Consider the following 24,996-nt stretch of genomic DNA (forward strand, 5'->3'; position numbering starts at 1 on the left):
TAAAATTCTTAGCAAGAATTTTACCATTCAACTCATATAATGTCAGTAAATCAATGTAAATCATTTAACTCGTGTAGAAACATTGAAATTAAAAAATTTCTACTTTGAAACCCACTATTCATATGAATTTTATTCACACCAGAACTGTAGACATACTGCATATAACTATGTTAATCAACAGTTTATATGTCACTTCTGATACATGCACATTCAAACACTTTCCACCTTTAGGCAGCTGATGAGTTAAGGAAGGATTAGAACATAAACCTGAGTTCCAGCGCGGCTTCTTCCCAGAGCAGCCGCCACCGCCACCGCGCTCCTCACACCTGCATTGCCAGCAGCAGCAACAGAGCCAGGACAAGCCGTGCCCGCCCTTCGCGCGCCTCCCGCACCCGCACCACTACCCTCACCTCGCGCACCAACAGCCTGGCAGCGGCGGCAGCAGCCCTTGCCTCCGGTGCAACAGCTGCGCCTCCTCCTCTGGTGCCCTGGCGGCGGGGACGGGGGCGGGAGATAACCTGTCCCTGTTGCTCCGCACCTCCTCGCCCGGCGGCGCCTTCCGGACCCACACCTCCTCGCCGCTGTCGGGCTCTTCGTGCTGCTGCTGCTGCTCGTCGCGCTGGGGCAGCCAGCTCAATGTGAGCGAGCTGACGCCGTCCAGCCATGCCAGTGCGCTCCGGCAGCAGTACGCGCAGCAGCCCGCGTCCGCCTCCCAGTACTACCAGTGCCACAGCCTGCAGCCCGCCGCCAGCCCGACCGGCAGCCTCGGTAGCCTGGGCTCCGGGTCCCCGATCGCGCACCACCACCACCATCCGCACCCGGCGCAACACCAGCACCACCAGCCCCAGGCGGGCCGCGAGAGCAACCCCTTCACTGAAATAGCCATGAGCAGCTGCAGGTACAACGGGGGTGTCATGCGGCCGCTCAGCAACTTGAGTGCGTCCCGCCGGAACCTGCACGAGATGGACTCGGAGGCGGAGCCCCTGCAGCCCCCTGCGTCCATCAGAGGAGGTGGCGGCGCGTCCTCCTGGTCTGCCTCCGCTGCTGCAGCTGCCTCGTCCTCAGCCCCAGAGATCGTGGTGTCTAAGCCGGAGCACAACAACTCCAACAACCTGGCGCTCTACGGAGCCGGCGTTGGAGGCAGCACTGGAGGAGGAGGCGGCGGCAGCAGTGAGCATGGCAGCAGTAGTGGCACCAAGTCCAGCAAAAAGAACCAGAACACCGGCTACAAGCTGGGCCACAGGCGCGCCCTGTTCGAGAAGCGCAAGCGGCTCAGGGACTACGCACTTATCTTCAGCATGTTTGGCATCGTGGTCATGGTTATCAGACCCAGCTGTCGTGGGGCGCCTATGACAAGGCGTCGCTGTATTCCTTAGCTCTGAAATGCCTTATCAGTCTCTCCACGATCATCGTGCTCGGTCTGATCATCGTGTACCACGCCAGGGAAATACAGTTATTCATGGTGGACAATGGAGCAGATGACTGGAGAATAGCCATGACTTATGAGCGTATTTTCTTCATCTGCTTGGAAATACTGGTGTGTGCTATTCATCCCATACCTGGGAACTATACGTTCACATGGACAGCCCGGCTTGCCTTCTCCTATGCCCCATCCACAACCACCGCTGATGTGGATATTATTTTATCTATACCAATGTTCTTAAGACTCTGATTTCCAGAGTCATGCTTTTACATAGCAAACTTTTCACTGATGCCTCCTCTAGAAGTATTGGAGCACTTAATAAGATAAACTTCAATACGTGTTTTGTTATGAAGACTTTAATGACTATTTGCCCAGGAACTGTGCTCTTGGTTTTTAGTATCTCCTTGATAATTGCCGCATGGACTGTCCGAGCTTGTGAAAGGTAACATGAGCAACAGGATGTTACTAGCAACTTCCTTGGAGCAATGTGGTTGATATCAATAACTTTTCTCTCCATTGGTTATGGTGACATGGTACCCAACACATACTGTGGAAAAGGAGTCTGTTTGCTTACTGGAATTATGGGTGCGGGTTGTACAGCCCTGGTGGTAGCTGTGGTGGCAAGAAAGTTAGAACTTACCAAAGCAGAAAAGCATGTGCACAATTTCATGATGGATACTCAGCTGACGAAAAGAGTGAAAAACGCAGCTGCCAATGTACTCAGGGAAACATGGCTAATTTACAAAAATATAAAGCTAGTAAAAAAGATAGATCATGCAAAAGTAAGAAAACATCAACGAAAATTCTTGCAAGCTATTCATCAATTAAAAAGTGTAAAAATGGAGCAGAGGAAGCTGAATGACCAAGCAAATACCTTGGTGGATCTGGCAAAAACCCAGAATATCATGTATGACATGATTTCTGACTTAAATGAAAGGAGTGAGGACTTCGAGAAGAGGATCGTTACCCTGGAAACCAAATTAGAGACTTTGATTGGCAGCATCCACGCCCTCCGTGGGCTCCTCAGTCAGACCATCAGACAGCAGCAGAGAGACTTCATTGAGGATCAGATGGAGAACTACGACAAGCACTTTGCCTACAATGCTGAGCGGTTCTGGTCCTCGTCCAGGAGGCGGAGGTCCTCCTCTACAGTGCCACCAACTTCATCAGAGAGTAGCTAGAAGAGAATAAGTTAACCACAAAATAAGACTTTTTGCCATCATATGGTCAATATTTTAGCTTTTATTGTAAAGCCCCTATGGTTCTAATAAACATTATCCGGGTTCTGTTGTCAGAATCCTGGGAACCTGAACACTAAGTTTTAGGTCAAAATGAGTGAAAACTCTTTTTTTCTTTCAGATGCACAGGGAATGCACCTATTATTGCTATATAGATTGTTCCTCCTATAATTTCACTAACTTTTTATTCATGTACTTCAAGCAAACTGTACTACTACATTATATGATATATAATAAAAAAGTTAATTTCTGCAAAAAAAAAAAAAAAAAAAGAACAGAAACCTTGGGGGCCCTATCCTTCCCTTCCTTTCTGTTACCATGTTTAGTGTAAAATGATCAACTAATTTATGAAAGTAACACACAAGAAAGGATATGATTAGGGCCTTTGGTTGTTCAAGCTTCTGTAGAATTTGATTTCTTGCTTTCTTCATCTGGTAGAAATTTTGATTTCTTTGAAGAGCGGAGCCAATAGAGTCTGCTTTCACTTAGTCATAGATGCATGACCTTTTATTCATCTTGACTTCTTCTACCACCACTCAGCATAAGTCTGCTAAAACTCTGTGCTCCTGGGACATGACAAACTACATACAAATGGGACAGTCAGAACTGATGGCAGTCATGCACACTGCACTTGTACTCATTTCTGCTGCTTCCAGTATGTTCCACTTACAAACATCACTTACAAAACACAAATTTAAAGATAAAATTAAAGGAGGCCTTGCTTCACACAGTTTTGATGTTCTTGTCTTTCAATTACCACTAATTAATTATATTAGCCCCACAAAACCAGTTCAAATTTCAGTTCCTGTGGCATATTATCTGTGATTGCATAAAATATAGCTTTTGCTATTGGCATTCAGTCCCCAAATCGCTGTGTGTATAACAATTTCCTGATGATCTTTGACCAATTATGTTACATGCTTCTGACAGTGACTGGTCCCTGTACAAATGATATTGCTTTTATTCAGATAACAAAGTGCACTACTGTGTAGGAGCTTGGTCTCTGGTGATACACTCACAAGATGTTTGCCAAAAATGACTCAAAGGAAGAGGAAATGGGCCAAAAAAAAGTAAATGCATCAAGAAAATAAGAAGTGGGAATGTTGAAAGTGAAATTCAAATTGAAAGTAATGCATTATAGATTACCCAGCTAGATTTGGGTCTGTTGAATTAAAGCAAAGTTATAAGAAGGATAGAAGGATAACAAGGATAGAAGCAATGCTGGCAAAAAGAAATTGGGCTTAAGGAACTCAGAGATATTTCACAAAACTGAAAGTTCTGTCTATTCTTGATGAGTTATTTATAACAAAAAAGAAAAAAATCTACTTGAATTCTCAATGGTTTTGATGTTTTCAAGTTGCAGTACACTGAGTAAATATTACTTTTAGCATTTCTTTTTGGTTTACTACACATTTTTAACTAATGGAAAGGGAGTTTTTAATGTTTTTACAAAAAAAAGTTAAAGGTTACAGAACAATCATAATTTCCCTAAGGGTAAATTAAGGTTACTTTGCACAATTTTAGCATGCAGAGTCATTTTTATGGTCATGCACTGCTGTGTGGAGTAAGGACTGTAGAAAAAATTTTGACAAGGTCAAAGCAGAGTATCATACCACAGACAGGGCCCCACTGAGCACAGGATGCTGTGGAACTGCTTCACCAAAGGGCTAATCCCACTGCTGCATGTGTTCCAATTCACTTTTATTAGCATATAAAAAGACAACCCCCACCCCATGAATCTGACCCTAGTTCCAGCCAGTCAGCCTCATTTCCCATTCTCTCTCAATTTACTGTAGTCAGGATCCCCAAGCAGCACAATTCCAGCTGTGTCAACCAAGCATTCCTTACAAGGCAAAGGAATCAAGATGATTGTTTTCAGGCTCTTACCACAGTGTCCTGGAATGAGTATGATCTTATCAAATGTAGCATGTACACTCTATCCTCACCCATTTTACCTCAACTTTTTAACCCTCCAAAAAATTCCTCACGCCTTGAAACTGAACATAGAGCTTTTCTCTCCTTGGAAATTGTAGCCAACTTTCCCTGGGTGAAGTGACCACTCCTTCATTTGTACAATGATGTGCCAAAAACAGCCATGATCCCATACAACAATCATCTGTGAACAGCCCACAGATGAGCTGACAGACTTCTACTCTTTATGCAAAGAAGAGGTGGGCACAGAACAGTGAAAGTAGCTGAACTCTGTCCTCTACTTTGTGCCAGTCACCAAATTCTACTCACTATGCTGTCATGTATTTGCTCAAAAATGAAATAAAGTAGATATATTAGCCTTCTCACTTTAGAGATGAGGAAAATGAAATCCAGATGATTACTAACTCCCTGGAGTTTACCTGGGTAGACACTGATCTTATTGGATCAGGGGTCCACCCTTATTACCTCATCTTACCTTAATTACTTCCTTACTCCAAATGCAATCACAAGCGGGGTTAGGGCTTCAACATGTAATTTAATTTACTACACCTGAATAGTTCCCCCCTCTTTATTTAATATTAAATATGAAAGAAAATTGTGTGAAGAGACTGTAGAAAAAAAGGGAAGAGAGATAAGGGTGGAATGAACTATGAAGGATCATGTCTAACAGAAAACTAGGACTACTAAAGAGAGCAAAAACAAGAAAGGGCCATCTTGAGTTGGAGGAGGAAGACATTTCTAGAACATTAGAAGAGTGGTTACATGGAGAAACAAAACTGTGCCCTCAATTTGGCCATTAGATCATTGAACAATGTCATTTGGGCAATTCAAGTGCATAGAGAAGGTGGAAATTTCATCAAAGATTCAAAGATGGATAATGAGACAATGACATGACAGCAAACTACTTTTTGAAGACATGCATTGTGATGAGGGGAAAGCAGGAAAACCAATGAAGAAAAACAAAATATTGAGAACTTTGATTCAGTCCATTTTCCCTGCTACAGAGGAAATAGAGTGGAACCAAGAGTTGGTGACATGGAGCTGAGTATCCCCTGTGTCCCTGTAGTTGAGAAGCAGAGCAAGTTCTATATTGGTCTCTACAAAAAGAACCTGGGGTGACCTGACTCTACAGCTTATCATCAGGGCATTGGAGGAGGAATGCCGTGACTGAAGGCCCAGGCCTGCTGAGCTGAACCATGAAGCTGGATTCTTGACTTCATGACTCTTGGGTTTTGAAAATCCAGGGCAAAAGCCAAAGGGCAAAAGGCACCAATGAGCCTGTTCCCAAGGGTACCAACCCAGGACTCCACTTTCCTCTAAAGCAAACAAATAGAACCACTGGACCTGGTCCAAAGAGTTTAGAGCACTCTATCATTTTATTCTGTAAATAAACTCATAAATTATATTTGAATTGGAGAGAGTGAACATTGGAAATTCTTTCTCTTCCTTTTTTCCTCTTTGGATGCTGGAGCTGTAATTGTAGCATTGATGATTATCGCACTTCAAAACCTCTGTCTGTCCTCCTCCTAACTTTAAGCCTGATAGCTTGAGAACAGACATGCAGCAAGGAAAAATTAAGGTGATTATACAGTTCCTCCTTTCTCAAGATGGTCTCCCAAGGCTACATTTTCCAAATTCACTCATCTAATGGGCACATTGTAACACAACTCCTGATTTCTCAAGTAGAAACTGCACAACCTGGGACATGAGTGGACACACATGTACAACTTTAGGAAAGCTGAATGTCCAAAAGATAAAACACATGTTTGACATGAGTTCCAGAGAGAAACTAAGAAACCTATTGTCTCAGTCAGCCTGGCATAATCTAGTCTTTTTTTTTTTTTTTTTTTTGCAGTGCTGGGGATTGAACCTAGGGCCTTGTGCTTATGAGGTAAGCATGCTACCAACTGAGCTATGTCCCCAGCCTGGCCTGGCCTACTCTAATAAATTATAGTAGAGTAAGTGGTTTATGAACAATAGAAATTTATTTTTCATAGTTGTAGAGACTAAATGTCCAAGGTCAAAGTGCTAGCATAGTTGAATTCAGGTAAAGGTACTCTTCCTGGTTTATAGAACTGCCTCCTTCTCTCCATGGCCTCATACACTGGAAGGAGAGAGAAAGCTTGCTAGGACTTCTTTTATAAGGGCATTAATCCCACTCATGATGGCTTCATCATTGTGACCTATTCTCCACCCACATGTACTATGTCCTGGTAGCACATTGTGGTTAAATTTTCAACATGTAAATTTGGGGGGATGTAAACATTCAGTTTATAAAACCTATCCAAAGAGGAGAAGGACTGGTAGACACAGAATTAGTGCAAGGCACATCTTACCCCATCCCCAGAAGGTAATGGTATTTCAACTTGGAAGAAGCCAGGAAGCCATTCACATCTTAACATTCCCAATAGAGTTGTGGCCAGATTTTAAAATAATGATTAGAGATTCTAGGGAAGCAATTTTAATTGACTATTCAAAAATAGGGAAATGTTATGGTGTGGATATAAGGTACCTCATAAAAGCTACTGTGTTAGTGCAAGAAATAAAATGATCAGATTATGAGAGCCATAACCTAATCAGTAAATAATCCATTTGATGGATTAATAATTTGAATGGATTACCTGGGTGAAAACTGTAGCCAGGAGGGACATAGTTGGAGGAAGTGGGTCTCATGGGTGTGGTTTTGGGATTATATCTTGTCTCCTTGGCTCTTTCCCATCTCCCTCTCTACTTCCCAGCTGCTTACCATGAGGTGAGCATGCTTCTTCTCACTGCCTTCCTGCATGTTTTGCCTCACCTCAGGCCCAAAGCAATGGAGCCAAGCTGACCATAGGCTGAAACTCTGAAACTGTGATCTAAAATAAACTTTTCCTCCTCTAAGTTATTCCTGTTGAGTGTTTTGTTCACAGCAACAAAAAGCTGACTAACACAGAAGGAAAGGAAAACTTTATCTTTGTTTCTTGCTCAAAGAGGTGCTCACTGACCTCAGATTAATAAAAACATATCTCTTGAAATATTTTTATAGTTGTTGGTACATTTTTTTTTCTTTTGTTCAATTTTGTTTTTAAAGTTAGCTCTTCATTCCATGTAATTTGGTGCATGGTCTGTGGATGTGTTTAAATAAGAAATGCCTTCTTACAGCCAGAGGGACTATCTTCTGAATCTTGAATTATGCCACTTTTCAAGTCATAGGACACTTCAGAGGCATTTGTTGCTTTGGGAAGAAGAGTAAAATTGAGGTCATTCTTAAGAACTCACTCACCTCTAAGACTGTTTTGCTTTATTAAAGAACACATACTCTTAGATATTTCTCTTATGTGTATGGCCATAAGTCCATGAAAACACACACTCACACAAACATGCACATACACCAGCACACCCTAATTCAATGACTAAAGACCTTAAAAGAAATCCAAGACCAGAGTGAACACACGTGACAATGAAGGGTGCAGCTGCAAGCCCAGGAAAGACAAAAGATGCTGGAAACCACCAGAGGCCAGGAAGTGGCAAGAAAGTTTCTTCCCTAAAACTTCAGAGGGAGCATGGTTCTGCTGAATCATATTAATCTCAGTTTTAGCCTCTAGAAATGTAAGACAGTAAAGTTCTATTCACCTAATTTGTGAATATTTGTTGCAGTAGTCTTAGAAATTCAAACACATACATGCTTTGCCTCAAGGTTTACATTTCAACAATCTATGTATGTGCTCCTGGGGATTGAACCCAGGGGCACTCTGTCACTCAGCAATATCCCCAGCACTTTTAAATTTTTAATCTTGAGGCTGGGTCTCACTAGTTGCCCAAGATGGCCTCAGACTTATGATCTTTCTGCCTCGACCTCCAAAGTAGCTGGGATTACCAGTGTGAGTCACCATGCACAGCTAACATTCCAAAAGTCTTGATACATTCTCCCTCCATTTCATTCAAAGCCTCTGAATTTTCAATTTTTTTAAACAACACCAAGTTCACCTTCATTTCAAATAATACCTAAGTTGCATTCCTGAGATGATATCTCGAGTTTTTCCAGAAATTTCCAATTACTCACTAACCAGACCTTCTCTGTTATTCAGCTTTCTCATTGCTGTGACTAAATGACCCAACAAGAACAACTGTAGAGGAGGAAAAGTTTATTTCAGGGTTCACAGTGTCTCCAGGCTCCAGGTGAGGCTGAACATCATGGAAGAAGATTGTGGCACAGGGATACAGCTCACATGATGATCAGGAAGCAGAAAGAGACTCCACTTGCCAAATACAAATATATAACCCAAAGCTACACCTTCCAGTGCCCCACCTCCTCCAGTCACCTCCCATATGCCTTCAATTACCACTCAATTAATCCCAGCAGGTGATTAATTCACTTATTGGGTTAAGACTCTTACAATCCAATCATTTCTCCTAAACCTTCTTGCATTGCTTCACAAATGAGATTTTGAGGAACACCTCACATCCAAATCATGACCCCTTCTCCCTGATGATGATGTTTTATACCACATGAGGTGCTCAACTATGCTGCCCCCATTCCCTGGACTTCACCTGAAACACTTTAATTCCAACTCTCTGAGCACAGGCTTGGTTTACCTATTCTATGTGGATTTTTTGGAGCACCTTTGAATCAGTTGGCTAAGATTGTTGTAATAAAGGACAGCAAGTATTGGGTGTCTTTAACAACAAAAGATTATCATCCCATATTTCTAAAGGTCCAAAGTGCAAGATTAAGGTGTCAATGGGGTTAGTTCCTTCTGAGGTTCTGCGAAAGAATCTGCTTCAGGCTTTCTTCAGCTCTGGTGAGAGCTGGAAATCTTTGGCATCCCTTAGCTTCTATATGCACCACTTCAATCTCTTCCACCTCCCTCTATGTCTATGTCTTCACTTGTCCCATTTTCTCTGTGCCTCTCTCTTCTCATGAGTAGTACATCAGTCATTCTGGATTAGGTCAATCCTAATTAAGAACAACTTCATCTCAACTTTATCACATCTGCAGAGACCATTTTCACAGATATGGGAGTAGGATTTCCATATATCTTTGTGGGGGATACAAATTCATCTGTAACAAATTTTTGGTGGATTTTCCCACATAGAATTACACATGCACACATTTGCAAACACATTTGTACAGGCATTCTGGTCCCTCCAAATTAATCAGAAGAAATGACACATGTTCAAAATATATGCAAAAAGACTGGGCCCAGTGACCAGAAAGAAGCCTGGAGAGCTAATAGCTAAGGAAGTTTTTGCAAAACACAAATTCACTCAAAGCGCATGATTTACTACTATTACTTGACATGATTATATTTATGAAATGTTGGCAGTCATGACTGCCCTTAGCATTTGCCCCATCATAGCTCTGATCTTAGTTCTTTTACTCTCCCACCAGAGTGTAGGATCCTTAAATTAAGGAACCAACATGCTCACATGCATTCTGTAAACATCCAGCCCAGCACTCACTACTCAGTGTTCTTGGGCCACATGCTGCTGACTAAGCAAGAATGTTGGTTAAAGTGCAGGATCCCAGTCCCCACCCTAAACCAGAGGAAGCCTCCTTTTGGGACTGGAGCCTGAGGAAGCTGCACCTTCAACAAACTGCCCAGAAGTTTCTTCTACATTCTAACTCCCAAAAGCCTCCAATATATTTGCAGAATGAGTGGCATCAATGCCTTCTCTTAATAGACATTGTTTGACATCCTCCTTTTAGGTCTTGGAGCTGCCTTGGGATCCTTACAGTAAATATGAAATATAACCCAGCTCAAATTAATGTTTTGACAATTGCATTCAAAATATTACTAAATAATTTATAGTTTATAGAAGGGGGTAGCTGGTTGCTGTATAAAACGTTTTGTTCAGCTTGATATCCCAATCAGGGGATGGTGACAGAATCCTGCACCTTGAGACCCTGAGTTCTTTGACAGTTCTGGATATATTCTCTACTTTTTTTTCATTCTGTTAAGTTTTTTTGCCAATTTTGTAGGTGGGAAAATGTTTTCTTTTAAATATGTATGAATTTGCTTCCTAATATGGAAAGGTTACTATCATATTTTTTGGCCATTTTGACTTTTTTGTAAGTTCATTTTGACTATTTTTCTACTAATAGTATAATTGTACTTTTTATTTGTAAAATATTTTAAATATTATTAATGTTTAGCTAGGCACACTGGTGCACATCCATAATCCTAGCAACTTGGCAACTTGGGGCTGAGGCAGGATTGCAAGTTGGAGGCCAGCCTCAGGAATTTTGCAAAGCCCTGACCAACTTAATGAGTACCTGTCTCAAAATAAAAAATGAGAAAGGGCTGGGGGTGTGGCTCAGTGATAAAGCACACCTGGGTTTAATACCTGGTCCAAAAAAACAAAATATTTACATTGCAAACTTGTTTTATTTTGTTATTTTGCATCCCACAAAGTTTTCTTTCTATTTTAACAAAATCCTTACATAGGTTTTCTTGAACATTGCACTGTGAAGGATACATGTTCTTGTGCATTACCATATTCTAGTATCTCAGCAGAGACAGTGGGTTTTGAAAGTTCACAAGTTGTGATGTCAGAACTGGAAAAGCAGTAAGTGCCCACTGGTCTGTGAGACTAACTCAGTCTCCTCTATTCTTGAGAGGCACATCCAAATCTGTAAATAGGAGTCTACCTCTGGGTAGATGCCTCTTTTTGTTACCTCCATTTGCCTTGTTGTAGCTTTATCACTGGGCATGGATTTAATCCCTACACATAGATGCCCCATATGTGGACAAAAGTCAAGACACTGAGGTTGGCATAAAATACCCTGGTCTTTCTAAACCTGTCTGAAATATACCAAAATATTTTCTAAAATAATGTACTAATTTAGACTTGCACAGGCAGCATGGGATCTAGGGCTGTTCTATAACTTTTGCTTTTCATTATTTCTTTCTTTTTAAAACAAGTATTTGAACTTTCATTCATGTCTTTCATTATTTTATTTTATACCATTTTATTCTTTGTGTGTGTGAGAGAGAGAGAGAGAGAGAAACTAGAGATTAATCACTCTGCCCCTCGGCAATACCCTCAGCACTTTTATTTTTTTATTTCCAGACAGTCTTGTTTAGTGGCTGAGGATGTTGTCCTGGGACTTGCAATCCTCCTGCCTCAGCCTCCCAAGTCGCTGGACAGATGTGTGTCACCAAGCCCAGACATGTCAACTATTTTAGAAAGAAATAGAAATTGTTAGTTTTCTCCTTTAATCTGTTCCTTGCCCCACTTGGATGGGAATCACAATTTCAGCTGTGCTTGAGACTCCACTTGCCAGCCTTCCTTGCAGTCAGGTGTGGCACCAGCCAATGAGATCTGAGTGCAGGTGATGGGAGCATCGTCAAAACTGAATTTTTAAGAGGAAAGAGCTTGAAGAGGTTTTCATCCTGCTTACTGTGGATGGAGTGGTGACTGAAATGAGATCAGAGGCCACAGTGGAAGATATCATTTGCAGAACCAAGCTGAAGCCAGCTAGAACTTTTATGTGAAAGAAATAAAACTTGCATTTAATGGTTTTTTTTTGTTGTTGTTGGTTGGTACTGTTTCAATAACAGCTGAAAGTACTTTATAAACTACTAGGAATACCCCGTTGCTGCCCCCTACCAGCTACATGGTCATGACTTGAATTTTAGACTCTTCCTGGTTAAAGTTGGAACATTAACATCTCCCTGAAGTCTTATATATGGGTTTGAAATATTGCCCACAAAAATTTATTCTCCATATCTTAAAAGGTACTCATAACACTTTGTCTAGGAACTTGGTAGAGTTCACAGTGGAGTCTTAGTACTCTCGTATTTATACATTTAGAGAGGAACACTAGAAATCTTAGCACTGATATGGGGATTCAGTCACCTTCTAATGATATGTAAATATATGTACTCATTTTTCTCAAATGTGTATGAATTTAAAAGATGGAAGCATGTTATATAGCTGGAGTTGATGTGTTTTTCTCAAGGATCCAAGGTAACTTATTCCCAGCCTGAGTTTTCTTAGGCAGACCCTGTGTTTCTGAGTCACACAAGGTAAACTGACAAGGCCCTGAACCCATTTCCTGCATGCTGAGTACCTTCCTCCCACTGTGCAGAGAGCAGCCACATCAGATGAACATACTGTGTGAAATCCATCTGTCTATTGCTAAGAAATGTGGCAAACCTATGTAAACCAAAACTTTACCTTGAATAGCAAGGTATGTCTCTTAATAGGGTAAGATGTCCAAGTTACAAATAGTAAATTTATTTATGCAGAATTCTGAAAGTACTGATATTTTTTAAATTAAGTGATTTAATTCTAAGATTTGATTGTAAAATTCAGTGTGAAAAACTAATGAAATATTTTTGAACAAAATAATAATTAAAAAAATACTTGCCAAATCAGAGATTAACACTTCCTGTGGAGTCACTGTTCTTTTAACATAGAAAGTGATACTACTATATTTTGAGACAGGCAGTGACAATATAGTGAATCCAGAGACAGTTCCAAAAATGCAGGAATGAAATGTAGGTGACATCCCAAATCAGATAAAATTATGAAAATATGAGAAAAGTATTTGAAGACTTATGAAGCCAACTGCCTTCTTAGGAAGAAATAGTAAAACCTTTTAATTTATAAAAATAGTTTCAACATAGAGTCAAAAGATAAGAGACATATTTTTGCAATTCCATGCAGATAGATATGAATAATATACAAATACATATGTATAATGCCTATAATGAAGTTTCATGTATCTAAAAATCAAGTAGAAAAAGGCAAATATCCTATGAGAATTGTCACTGAATATTTTCAATTTTTTATTTTCTAGGGTTCAGTTAGCTTTTCCACTTTTTAAAATAAATCTTTAAGTTAACCATAGATTTCCAGTTGCCTTGAACAATAAAATATTAATAAGTGTTTTCAAAAAATCTAAAATAGCACATCAACCCACTGAGACCTCAGCATTGCTTGTTACCTAAAGCAAAATATTCTAACCTACCTTGACTGGTACAAAATCCATTGGAAAATGAGAATGAAATAAATTGATAGTTCCCAGACTAGACATGGAAATGGCTCATAAAACTACTTAAAAGATATATTATTTCAGTAATGACAGAAATGAACTCCATTCTTCATTTATTGCAATGGTCCATAGCAATGTGATAAATTCAAATACATATCACCGGTTAAGTAACATAATGCACAGCCACTGAAAAAAACAACAAACAAACAAACAATAAAAACAGTTCTATAGCTACTTCTCAGAATGTACAGGTTCAGAAATAATCCTGAGTGGCCCAGGTAAAGGAACAAACAAGCTGTTGTGCTTTTGACTCCCACAGTAAGACATGCTGGACTGCAGGGTGTCTCTGAAAGACTACTCCAAATTGTACTGGATAATTTTTCAGGGAATTTTTTTCAGATCTCAGGTTTCTAAACTATTCATTTTATCAGATTCCTTTTGTTGTTCTGAATGACTCACATCAAGTCAGGTTGCTCTAACTGCTCTCTATGTATTGCCACCTTCCTCAGACAAGCATGCATCTCCAATTCAGGAACGCAGCTGAGCCATGTCCATTCCCTGGCTCTCAGGAGTTTACAGTTCCACATGAAGACCTCCCAGCCTTCTGGTACCATGATACAAGAAAGCATCAATGACTTGTTCAACCTGTGATGTGTTCAGCTTGTGATGGAGACAGAATAAGGGGACAATACTGAAGTCAGGAAAGGCTGACCTCAGCATTCCTGAGTTCAGTGTATGAAGGAGGAACACAAATGACATGACTGCAGAAAGAATTCAGAAAAAAGGATCACAAGTTCAAAGCCAGCCTCAGCAACTTAGCAAGGCCCTAAGCAGTTCATCAAGACCCTATCTCAAAATAAAAAATAAAAAGGGCTGGGGATGTGACTCAGTGGTTGAGCACCCCTGGGTTTAATCCCTCATACAAAAAAAAAAAAAAAAGAAAATCAGAACAGTATCTAAGCCATCACCCATAAAGAAAGGAAGGGTGGGGATGGGTTGAAGGTAAGAGAATAAATCATTTAAATAATCATTATTTTTATTTTATTGTCTAATTACTAAGATCAGTGGCATAGACAAAGGGGAACAAAGGGGAGGGAAGAGAGATGGGATAAAAAAAAACACTGGAATGAATCAGACCTAACTTTCCTGTGTACATATATGAATATACCACAGTGAATCTCACCATCACATATATCCACAAGACTCTAATTTAAAAACAACATTAAGTAAAGAGCAGAAAGATGAGTAGAGTAGAGGAAACAGGGGGAGAGGGAAGGGGAGGGAAAAGAGAAGTACTGGGAACTGAATTAAAACAAATTATATTTCATGCTTTTATAATTATGCCAAAATAATTCTTAACATCATGTATAACTAAAAAGAACCAATAAAAATAAATAAAAACAAAAATATTTTAAAAACTTTTTTGTATTAAAAGTAGGTAATTATTAATGTGTTTTATTGTTTATAATTATTTTACTAAAATGATATTTTAAGTAATATGGTGAATATTTTATTTTTATTAAATAATATGTATTATTATTAATTTATTTTATTTTTTGTAATTACTGAAAGTGTTTCAGTTGGGGAAATAAAGATGCAGTGATCTTATTAGCTTAGTTTAGCTTTGTTGCCTCCACATAGGTTGCAGGAGTAGAGTTATTGGTAAGTCAGGCCTGGGTTACAGATAATTACCACTGGATATTATCCTGTAACCACCGCCTTTCACTCAGGCCTTTCCCACTTTGCTTGTCCACACCTGAGTTTCTGACTGTGGTTTCCTGAGGTGTTCTGTGCACTGAATGACTCTGCTCCATGGAAATCACCTAGGAGAAATAGTAAATATTTTCTCTCTGAAGAGTAGACGCACTTGGTGTGCACTTTCCCAGGGAAAATGCTTTAACATGTTTATTTGGTACTATTGAATTTCTCTCCTGTTCTGGAGCACTCTGTCTGGCAAAACAAACTATTCATGGGGGCCCAGGAGAGTATGCCAGTATGAAAGGGTGATGACAGGGCAGACACAAGGTCAGACCCACAAGAGGGGACTCATGATACCGACATCTTGAGAATGGAACAGGCGGTGCTGTGAGGTGGCAAGTTCACTTTAAGGAGTGGTATTTAAACAAACAGCGGGATGCTGACCTTGGCGATCTATAGGCCTACCACCCGTATTTTACAAAGCAATAAACTAAACTTCATGAATATTTTTTATATACGTAAAAGAAGTGAATTGTCCATATGGCAGAGACTCAGGGCTCATCTAGGAGGCTCCTTGGACTCCAAAAAAATGTAGGTTATGGGAACTGGGCAGGTGACCTCCCATGGTTGCCACAGGGCAGCATTCACTGGACAACTGTCCACACAGCTCCCACCACAACAGGTTCTCACAAGCATGTCTGCATTTTAAATCATTACCCACTATGGAAGGGAACAAGGCTGAAGCCATTTCTCCCCTGATTCTACCCCCCCACACCATTTACAATCTAGATTGTTAACTTCCTCATCAGTCATTGATCCAATTAATCCATGGGCTTCCACTACTTCAGGGTAGTTCCCTGCCATTTATTCTCTTTCATCCTTAAGGGCAGATACTCTGCTTGTCTGCTTATTAAAATCTCTTGTGTGAGTTCCTGCATCTGGAGTGGTTTTCTGGCTGCTTCAACTATTTCAACCCACCTGAGAGACAGAGAAAGACAGCAAAGAAGTGAAACCTCCTTCCTTGAAAAAGTGTTGTTAAGCTCAGGATAACTTCACAGGGTTCAGAGATGGGCTAACTACCTTACATCCAAAATCTCAGTACAAACTTTTCACCAGGAGTAAAATAGTAATCTCCACAGCACAATGAAATTAGGTTAGTTTCATTATGTCATTGTTGTCTTTTTCATTGAGGGTAAGATTAAGCTCAGATTTAGTGATTTCAAATTTCAGTGAGAATTCATCTTTATAGTGCTAGGAAAGTACAATTTGTCATTTCTGTACTTATATTTCTGTCATTTGTTCACCCAGACATTCACAAACCAACTGAAAGGCCATTAATCTTCTCTATGAGATAGATAAGGAGAGTGTTCTGGACCTACGTCCCCTCAAATGGAGTCTTTTAGCTAGTACTGCAGTGTACTATATGACAATTGATTGCTGGCATTTCAGTGGCAGCCCACTATTGCTTTCCACATAATGAAATTCCAGCAATTGAACACTTGGAGAAATTGACATAAATGTCCTCTGTGTTAGCTAGTTAGCTAGGATGGTCATCCAGCAGAGCCTGTCAAAATTATGTTTTTCATAACCAAATAAACTCCTGATCTCCACAAACACTATTTTACTTTTTTCACTTTTCTCTACGTGTTTTTCTTACCACAACCCACAAGCGCCACTACCACTCTGAGAAGTTGATCTGGCCTCTTGCTTCAAACAGAAAGCAGATGCAGCAGAAGTAAATTCAACAAACAAATTGACCCAGTCACAGGAAATTTTGAGTTTTCCCAGGATATGTGTTATTCAGGGTGACATTTGTGGAGTAATAGACAAGGAAGAATCCTGAGGTGACCAAGGAAGTGGGTGCTATTGTTTTGGAATTATGTTTGGTTCCTATGTTATTCACATTTCCCACAACTCTTTTCACTGAAGTTCAGGTCAAGAAGCAATGGTACCCTAGCATCATTGAGCACACTCAGTGTTCAGACATGAAGAAAAGCGACTGGTACCTCATCTGGAGAAGGGAATGTTCAAGCCAAGCCACAAACATCTTGTACCAGAAGGCAAGGAAATGCCCAAAGACAAATGGAGGCATTTCAAGTGCATTCCCACTAGGCATGATTTAAAAAAAAAAAAACTGGAGCTTCAATAAAATAATGACCATAATGTAACCTAAATCAGAAAAAAAATTTGAATCCATAATGATTACTAGCAGAGGAGAGAAGCTCTTTCCTCAACATGAATACTACCAAATAAATACAGAAGAAAGAAATAACTTGAAAATCAGAACTTTTGAACAACAATTGAATGATTAAATGAACAAAAGATATTTAATTTAGGTAAAAAAATCATTGCAGGAAAAGTTTTGGGAAAAAGTGTTGTTTACATTTTCTTCCAGATCTTAATCGAGTGACAAATTTATTATTGCCAATAGTCATCAACAGACTAACATTATGCACCTCTTGATGTAATACAAAAATCAACACTCATATAGACCATTTGTGCTAAAAATATTTAACTGTAATTGAATCTTAAGCGTCTCAAGGAGAAAATACACATCCAGATGGCAAGAGAGCTGACCTAAACCCAAATTTCCCAAAAATATAAGGACAGTTCTAGATCGAAGGAATCATTGGGAGTTGAAAAAGTAAATGTAATATATGATCATTGATATAAAGCTAATGATACAATTAGAAACAACTTATTGCCCTTGATGGGGAGCATATGATCATTTATTGTGTCAGTATTTAGGCTTTTCTGAAATATGAATTTCTTTAATAAAGATTAGATGAAGGGAAGAGATAGGTCAGAGGTAAGGAACATAGTTTTTTGAGTGCCTATGCTTGAGAGATTTAACTATGTACTAAACATACACACTTTATGTCAACTGAAACTACAAAAACAGAAGGTTTGACTAGGTTGTATTTACTTAGAGGTTGTAGAATGCTAAGAAAGGATAAAGGAATTAGTTGGCTTTCTACTTTTGAATTTAGTCTCTGCTTTGCCTGCTTAGATGACCTTGAGAAAATTGCTTTATTTTTGCTCAATTTTATCTGGTCCCTGTCAGCGGTTAGGTCCCTGTCAACGGTTAAAATGCACTTGGGATTGAGGGTTTAAAGACATAGAGGCATGAAAGACTGATAACCTTTCAGTGTGTTAATAGCAGAGGGTTTGTGGAACTGGGTTTCTAAGGAGAATGGGTAAGGTAATAGGATATATATGAAACAAAAGCTGCAAAGAAGAAGACTGAAGCCACTAGAAGAAGCTCAAACTTAACCTAACAGCAAGGATCAAAGTGGAAGTATGAGATCATTTTAGGAGGCCCATGGTTGGCTTATCTTGTACTTCTTCTAAGTTCCTACCTGTTCATCTTTACTTGTCTTTAAATGTGATCTACTCTAATTTTAATGTGGACCAATTGTTACGTGAAGTCTGGATGGAAGTGGAGGGTACATGAGTATTATGATTTGGACGTGAGGTATCCCCCAAAATCTCACCCCGAAAGTTCACGTGTGAGACAGTGCAAGAAAGTTCAGAAGAGAAATGATTGATTTTTTTTCTTTTATTGTAAACAAATGGGATACATGTTGTTTCTCTGTACATGGAGTAAAGGCGTACCATTTTTGTAGTCATAAAGTTACATAGGGTAATGTTTGATTCATTCTGCTATGTTTTCCCTTCCACCCACCCCTCCGACCCCTCTTTTCCCTTTATACAGTCTTTCCTTCCTCCATTCTTGCCCCTCTCCCTAACCCTAACTCTAACCCTAACACTAACCCCTCCCAAACCCCATTATGTGTCATCATCCACTTATCAGTGAGATCATTCATCCTTTGGTTTTTTGAGATTGGCTTATCTCACTTAGCATGATATTCTCCAATTTCATCCATTTGCCTGCAAATGCCATCATTTTATCATTCTTTATGACTGAGTAATATTCCATTGTATATATATACCACAGTTTCTTTATCCATTCATCCATCAATTGAAGGACATCTAGGTTGGTTCCACAATCTGGCTATGGTGAATTGAGGGGTTATGAATATTGATGTGGCTGTATCTCTGTAGTATGCTGATTTTAAGTCCTTTGGGTATACACCAAGGAGTGGGATAGCTGGGTCAAATAGTGGTTCCATTCCAAGCTTTCTGAGGAATCTCTACACTGCTTTCCAGAGTGGCTGCACTAATTTGCAGCCCCACCAGCAATGTATGAGTGTACCTTTCTCCTCACATCCTCGACAACAACTGTTGTTGCTTTTATTCTTGATAATCACCATTCTAATTGGGGTGAGATGGAATCTTAGGGTGGTTTTGATTTGCATTTCTCTTATTACTAGAGATGTTGAACATTTTTCCATATGTTTGTTAATTGCTTGTATATCTTCTTCTGTGAAGTGTCTGTTCATTTCCTTAGCCCATTTGTTGATTGGGTTATTTGCATTATTGGTGTAGAGTTTTTTGAGTTCTTTATAGATTCTGGAGATTAGTGCTCTATCTGAAGTATGATTGGCAAAGATTTTCTCCCACTCTGCAGACTCTTTCTTAGCATTGCTGATAGTTTCCTTTGCTGAGAGAAAGCTTTTTAGTTTGAATCTATCCCAGTTATTGATTCTTGTTTTTATTTCTTGTGTTATGGGAGTCCTGTTGAGGAAGTCTGGTCCTAAGTCGACATGTTGAAGATCTGGATCTACTTTTTCTTCTATAATCTGCAGGGTCTCTGGTCTGATTCCGAGGTCCTTAATCCATTTTGAGTTTAGTTTTGTGCAGGATGAGAGATAGGGCTTTAGTTTCATTCTGTTGCATATGGATTTCCAATTCTCCCAGCACCACTTGTTGAAGAGGCTATCTTTTCTCCATTGCATATTTTTGGCCCCTTTGTCTAGTATGAGAAGATTGTATTTATTTGGGTTTGTGTCTGTGTCCTCTATTCTATACCATTGAACTACCTTTCAATTTTGGTACCAATACCATGCTGTTTTTGTTACTCTTGCTTTGTAGTAGAGTTGAAGATCTGGTAATGCGATACCCCCTGCTTTGCTCTTTCTGTCAAGGATTGCTTTAGCTATTCAGGGTTTCTTATTCTTCAAGATGAATTTCATAATTGCTTGCTCTATTTCTGTGAGGTATGTCATTGGGATTTTAATTGGAATTGCAATGAATCTGTATAGCACTTTTGGTAGTATGGTCATTTTGACAATATTAATTCTTCCTATCCAAGAACATGGGAGATCTTTCCATCTTCTAAGGTTTTCTTTAACGTCTTTCTTTAGTGTTATGTAGTTCTCATTGTAGAGGTCTTTCACCTCTTTTGTGAGATTGATTCCCAAGTATTTCAGTTTTTTTGAGGCTATTGTGAATGGGGTAAGTTTTCCTAATTATTCTTTCCAAAGATTCATCACATATGTATAAAATGCATTAGATTTATATGCATTGATCTTATATCACGCTACTTTCCTGAATTCACTTATGAGTTCTAAGAGTTTTCTGGTGGAAGAGAAATGATTGATTTAATCCCCTGATAGGGATTAACTGAGTGGTAACTGAAGTGGTAGGGTGTGGCTGGAGGAGGTGAGATTTGAGGTGTGGTTTTGGATATAAATTTGTACTTAGCAAGTGTAGACCTCTCTTTCTCTCTGCTTCCTGATCAGCATGTAGGCTGTTTTCCTCTGCCACTCTCCCCCACCATGATGTTCAGCCTCACCTCGAACCCAGAGGAATGAAGCTAGTCTTCTATGGAATAAGACCTCTGAAACTGTGAGCCCTCAAATTAACTTTTTCTCCTCTACAATTGTTGTTTTGGTCCTTTAGTCACAGCAGCAAAAAACTTGACTAAGATAATTAATTTGGGGAGAACTCTGTAATGGAACTTAATATGTACTTCGGAAGCCAGCTCCTCCCCATCTTGCTCTTTTGAGATTTATCAGTTTCCACTTTTGTCTGTGAGTTTGTTGGTTTGTTTCTTATAGTATAGTGTCTCTTTGAGTTAAAGAGATAGGATAAGTTCTTGGCAGACCCAACCCTGGTTCCCTCACATGAGAATCCTTAAAGGAAGATTTGAAAGTAACACATCCCTGAAGTTGATTGAGACTGTGAGTTTTGATGGTATGATGCACCATTGAGCCATGACACTTTGAAAGAGGATATCCAATGACTAGTAGACTTATTATATGGGTTTGGTTTCTTTTCATCAAGGAAGTTAAATTAAAACCACAGAGATTTATCTACACTGAAAGAGCTAACATAAAAAAAGACGAAACAAGTGTTGGTGGGGATATGAATCAACAATGGCTTTCAACAGGTTACTGATGGGGTTGAGAATTGCCACAGAAGTTTTGCTTTATATGTTTAAGTTTAGCTTTACAAAAATGCTAACTTTGGTGAACCCAAAAATATGCTACAAAAATATTCATACCAAACCCTAAACCCAAACAACCTGAGTATCCATTGATATCAGATCAATAAATTGTAACATATTGGAATACTCTATGGGAATAAACATAAATAAACTATAGCTATATACAATATAGATGTATCTCACAGCTGTAGTGCTGGTGAAAGAAGCCAAACACAACAGAATATGCACTGAACAATTCCCCTCATAGAATTTCTTTTTTGGGGGATAGGTACTAGGGATTGAACTCAGGGGCACTCGACCTCTGAGTCACATCCCCAGCTGTACTTTGTATTTTTATTTAGAAACAGGGTCTCACTGAGTTGCTTAGCACCTTGCTTCTGCTGCGACTGGGTTTGAACTCATGATCCTCCTGTCTCAGCCTCCTGAACCACTGGGATTACAGGCATATGCCACTGCACCCAGACCCTCATAGAACTTTAAGATGGGCAAAATTGTTCTTTATGACTTTAAAAGTCAAGAGAACAATTAACAGTGAAAAGGAAAGAGAGCATAGTGATTGAGGGGGAGATGTCCTGGATTCCATGGGCATGCTGCTGGGTGACACCTGAGGAAGCTGTGTGCTTTCCTGTGCATGTGTGTTCTCTGGAACTCTTTATATGAGTTTGTCAGAGCAGGTCCGACAATCCCACCTCAATCTTTAGCAGTAAAGTTCTCCTTTCTCTCTTCATTCTTCAACAGTGTTCTTCCCCCTGTTTTAAAGGTTCCCCAAATGACAATAGTTATTGTCTTGAGAGGCAGGGCCTGGGGGTGAGCAGTGTAAAGGAAAGTTCTCTTCAATGTGGCCTGTCAGGCCATTCATACTGTGTGGTCTAGGCTGCCAGGCATTTCCCCTGGAAACATAACTCTTACCTCCATCACCTGTCTTCATTCCGCTGATGCCTCCATCATCCCCTGGCTCTGCATCTTTGGATGTGCCCTCACCTATGCAGGCACCTCCTGCCCCTCCATGGCATGTGCTCCACTCAGGCTGCCAGCTCATACCAGCTCTTTCAAGGTGCTTGCCATGACTGAATTTGTGTTTCTAGTGTACAATAATTTATTCTTTCCCCTGTTTCATCCCTGACTGTGGTAGCTGTCATTCATTGTGTGGGTGTCTGGCTTTTGGATGAGACAGCCAGAGCCTCAAGGACAGGGCACAGATGGGCACAAATGGCATCTACTCAAGAGCTTGGCAATTACTAATCATTTGCTGAGTTTCAGTGTTTGTCATGTAGTCACTACACATTCACAATTTCCTACTAACTGCTGTCACTGCCCTATGTGTCAAGAATCTTAAAGAAAATCAGTTAACTTTGGGGTTGTGTGAGCTGCAGGAAATGAAGTCATGTGGTGGAGATTTGTAGGCTGTTTCAGATCAAATGGTCCATGAAGCCTCTGTGAGGAGTGGACATGCAAGTAGAAACCTAATGATTAAAAAGGATCATTCATTTTAAAAAAGAAGGGAGAAAGTTTCTCCAATGAGAGGACAGTAAGTGGATATATGCCATGAGGGAAGACAGCATCACATGAAGGAAGTCTAGAGAGTCATGGAGAAGTAGGAGTGTGGAGAGATACTTAGGCAGAAGGCAGGCACGGGTGCAGGGACCTGCAAGGTGGCAGGATCTTTTGATGAACTCCAACTGGGTTTAGGCACGTGATTAAAACTATATGTTTCCAAAACCCATCTCAGTACTGTAAAGAAGGAATTGAAAAACCCTGGGGATGCCATTGTGACATTCCCATTGACAAATGAGGCAGCTCCAGGAAGGTTAATGACAGGGAAGCTGCAGACAACGAGTGTGTTGGAGAAGCATTTTGGAGGCAGAACAACTGATTCATGATCATAGATTAGCTATGGAATGAAAGGAAATGACAGAAACCCACAAATCCTGTCAGTGAAGGGTGTGCATGTATATGCATTTGTACTCAATTTAGCAGGTCACCCCATCACCTGTGAGCTCTCCTCACCAGCTTGGAAGACCCACCAGGTACACCCATACTGATGCAAGTTCCCATCCCTGAAAACAGCACACCACAGTGTCAGTCCCAGAGCCTACCCAGCACCTGCCCAGGTTGCCCTTCAGCACCCTCTGTGCATGAGTTTGCTGGAGGCCATAGCAGTGAGCACACATCATCCAGCTTGACAAAAGAATACCCTGAGCCACCTGCAGCCCCAGTCCTGCAATCCAAAGCCAGCTCTAGAGCCTTCGTTTGACCCATCGCCCAATCACTGCCACCTTACCTTCCACACTGAGAATAAATATGAGTCACCTTTCTGAACCCCCAGTAAACACCACTGGCAAGTTCCCAGGGCTGAAAAAGGACAACACAAGGCACCCTGTCCCAGCTCCTTCCAATGTCCCAGCTCCTTTCAGAAGTTTGAAATTGCTGTTCCCCAGGAGAATTGAGAGTGGAGGACCAGATTGCCTTTCACATACAGAAGAAAGTCATCAAGTGGGATTGGGCAGGGACATGTTCTGGAAAAAGATGTTGAAAGCCACAGAGAGGTCAGAGGATTTGTGACTTGCCAGGGTGCCCACACCTGATCTGGGAGTCACTCTTCCTTCATATGCCCTGCACAATGCTTTTGTGTAATTCCTCCACCACAATTTCAGTAAAAATGAATTTGGACTTTTTTCATGTATGTCTTAAGGTTCCCTGACTCTGAGGCTGTGATTGGGGACATCCTCCACTCTGCTCCTGGGTGCTCTTGTCTACATAGATCAGTTCTGCCAACTCTTCATGACCCAACTGAGATAACAAACCTTCCATGGCCCTCAGCCAAAAGCCTTCCCCTTGTGACCTTCAGATACTTGTTGCTATAATTCTCCCCAATTTTTCCCTTCACATCTTGAGGATGGACAATTGACTGTTTGACTTACCTCTGCTAGGAGACTGAGAGCTTCTGTCCTGTCTTGCTTCCTTCTTTACCCATGGCACCTCACAGAGTGTTCAGGGGCAAGGCCCATAAATATCCTTGAATGTATCAATTGGTAAATAAATATCTTATCCAACCTGATTAGGTCTCAAATTCCTCTAGGACAAGAAAAATGTCATTTGCTTGTTTGTTTCTTTTTCTTTTACCATCTACTTGAGCATATTACATAAAATGGCATTGACCAACAATGAAGGTATTGACCTTCCTTTTAGAATAACCACTCTGCAGAAGATAATATTTATAAATTAACACTTGTGTTCTCAAAAGGGAGCATAATATTTTTACTGGTATCATATTTTTGAGAACTCTGTGACTTCTGAAATTAAACTGCATATTATTAAGGACTAGTGAACCCAAATCCTGAGAACCAGGTGAAGAGTCTTTGGGGAGCTT

The 24,996-nt window shown here is 40.2% G+C and overlaps 1 protein-coding gene across 1 annotated transcript; it reads left to right on the top strand.

Moving 5' to 3' along the window:
- Positions 1 to 248: 248 nt before the first annotated feature.
- On the top strand, positions 249 to 2,604 carry LOC124975662 (small conductance calcium-activated potassium channel protein 2-like; the record flags this gene model as incomplete). The annotated part of the gene is given in 3 exon segments (XM_047538255.1): positions 249 to 1,323; positions 1,326 to 1,664; positions 1,667 to 2,604. Coding segments are annotated over 3 exon segments (2,352 nt in total), but the record flags the coding sequence as incomplete, so codon positions are not given.
- Between the last annotated feature and the right edge of the window lie 22,392 nt (positions 2,605 to 24,996).

Source organism: Sciurus carolinensis, unplaced genomic scaffold (genome assembly GCF_902686445.1).
Source record: "Sciurus carolinensis unplaced genomic scaffold, mSciCar1.2, whole genome shotgun sequence".
NCBI classification, from domain to species: Eukaryota; Metazoa; Chordata; class Mammalia; order Rodentia; family Sciuridae; genus Sciurus; species Sciurus carolinensis.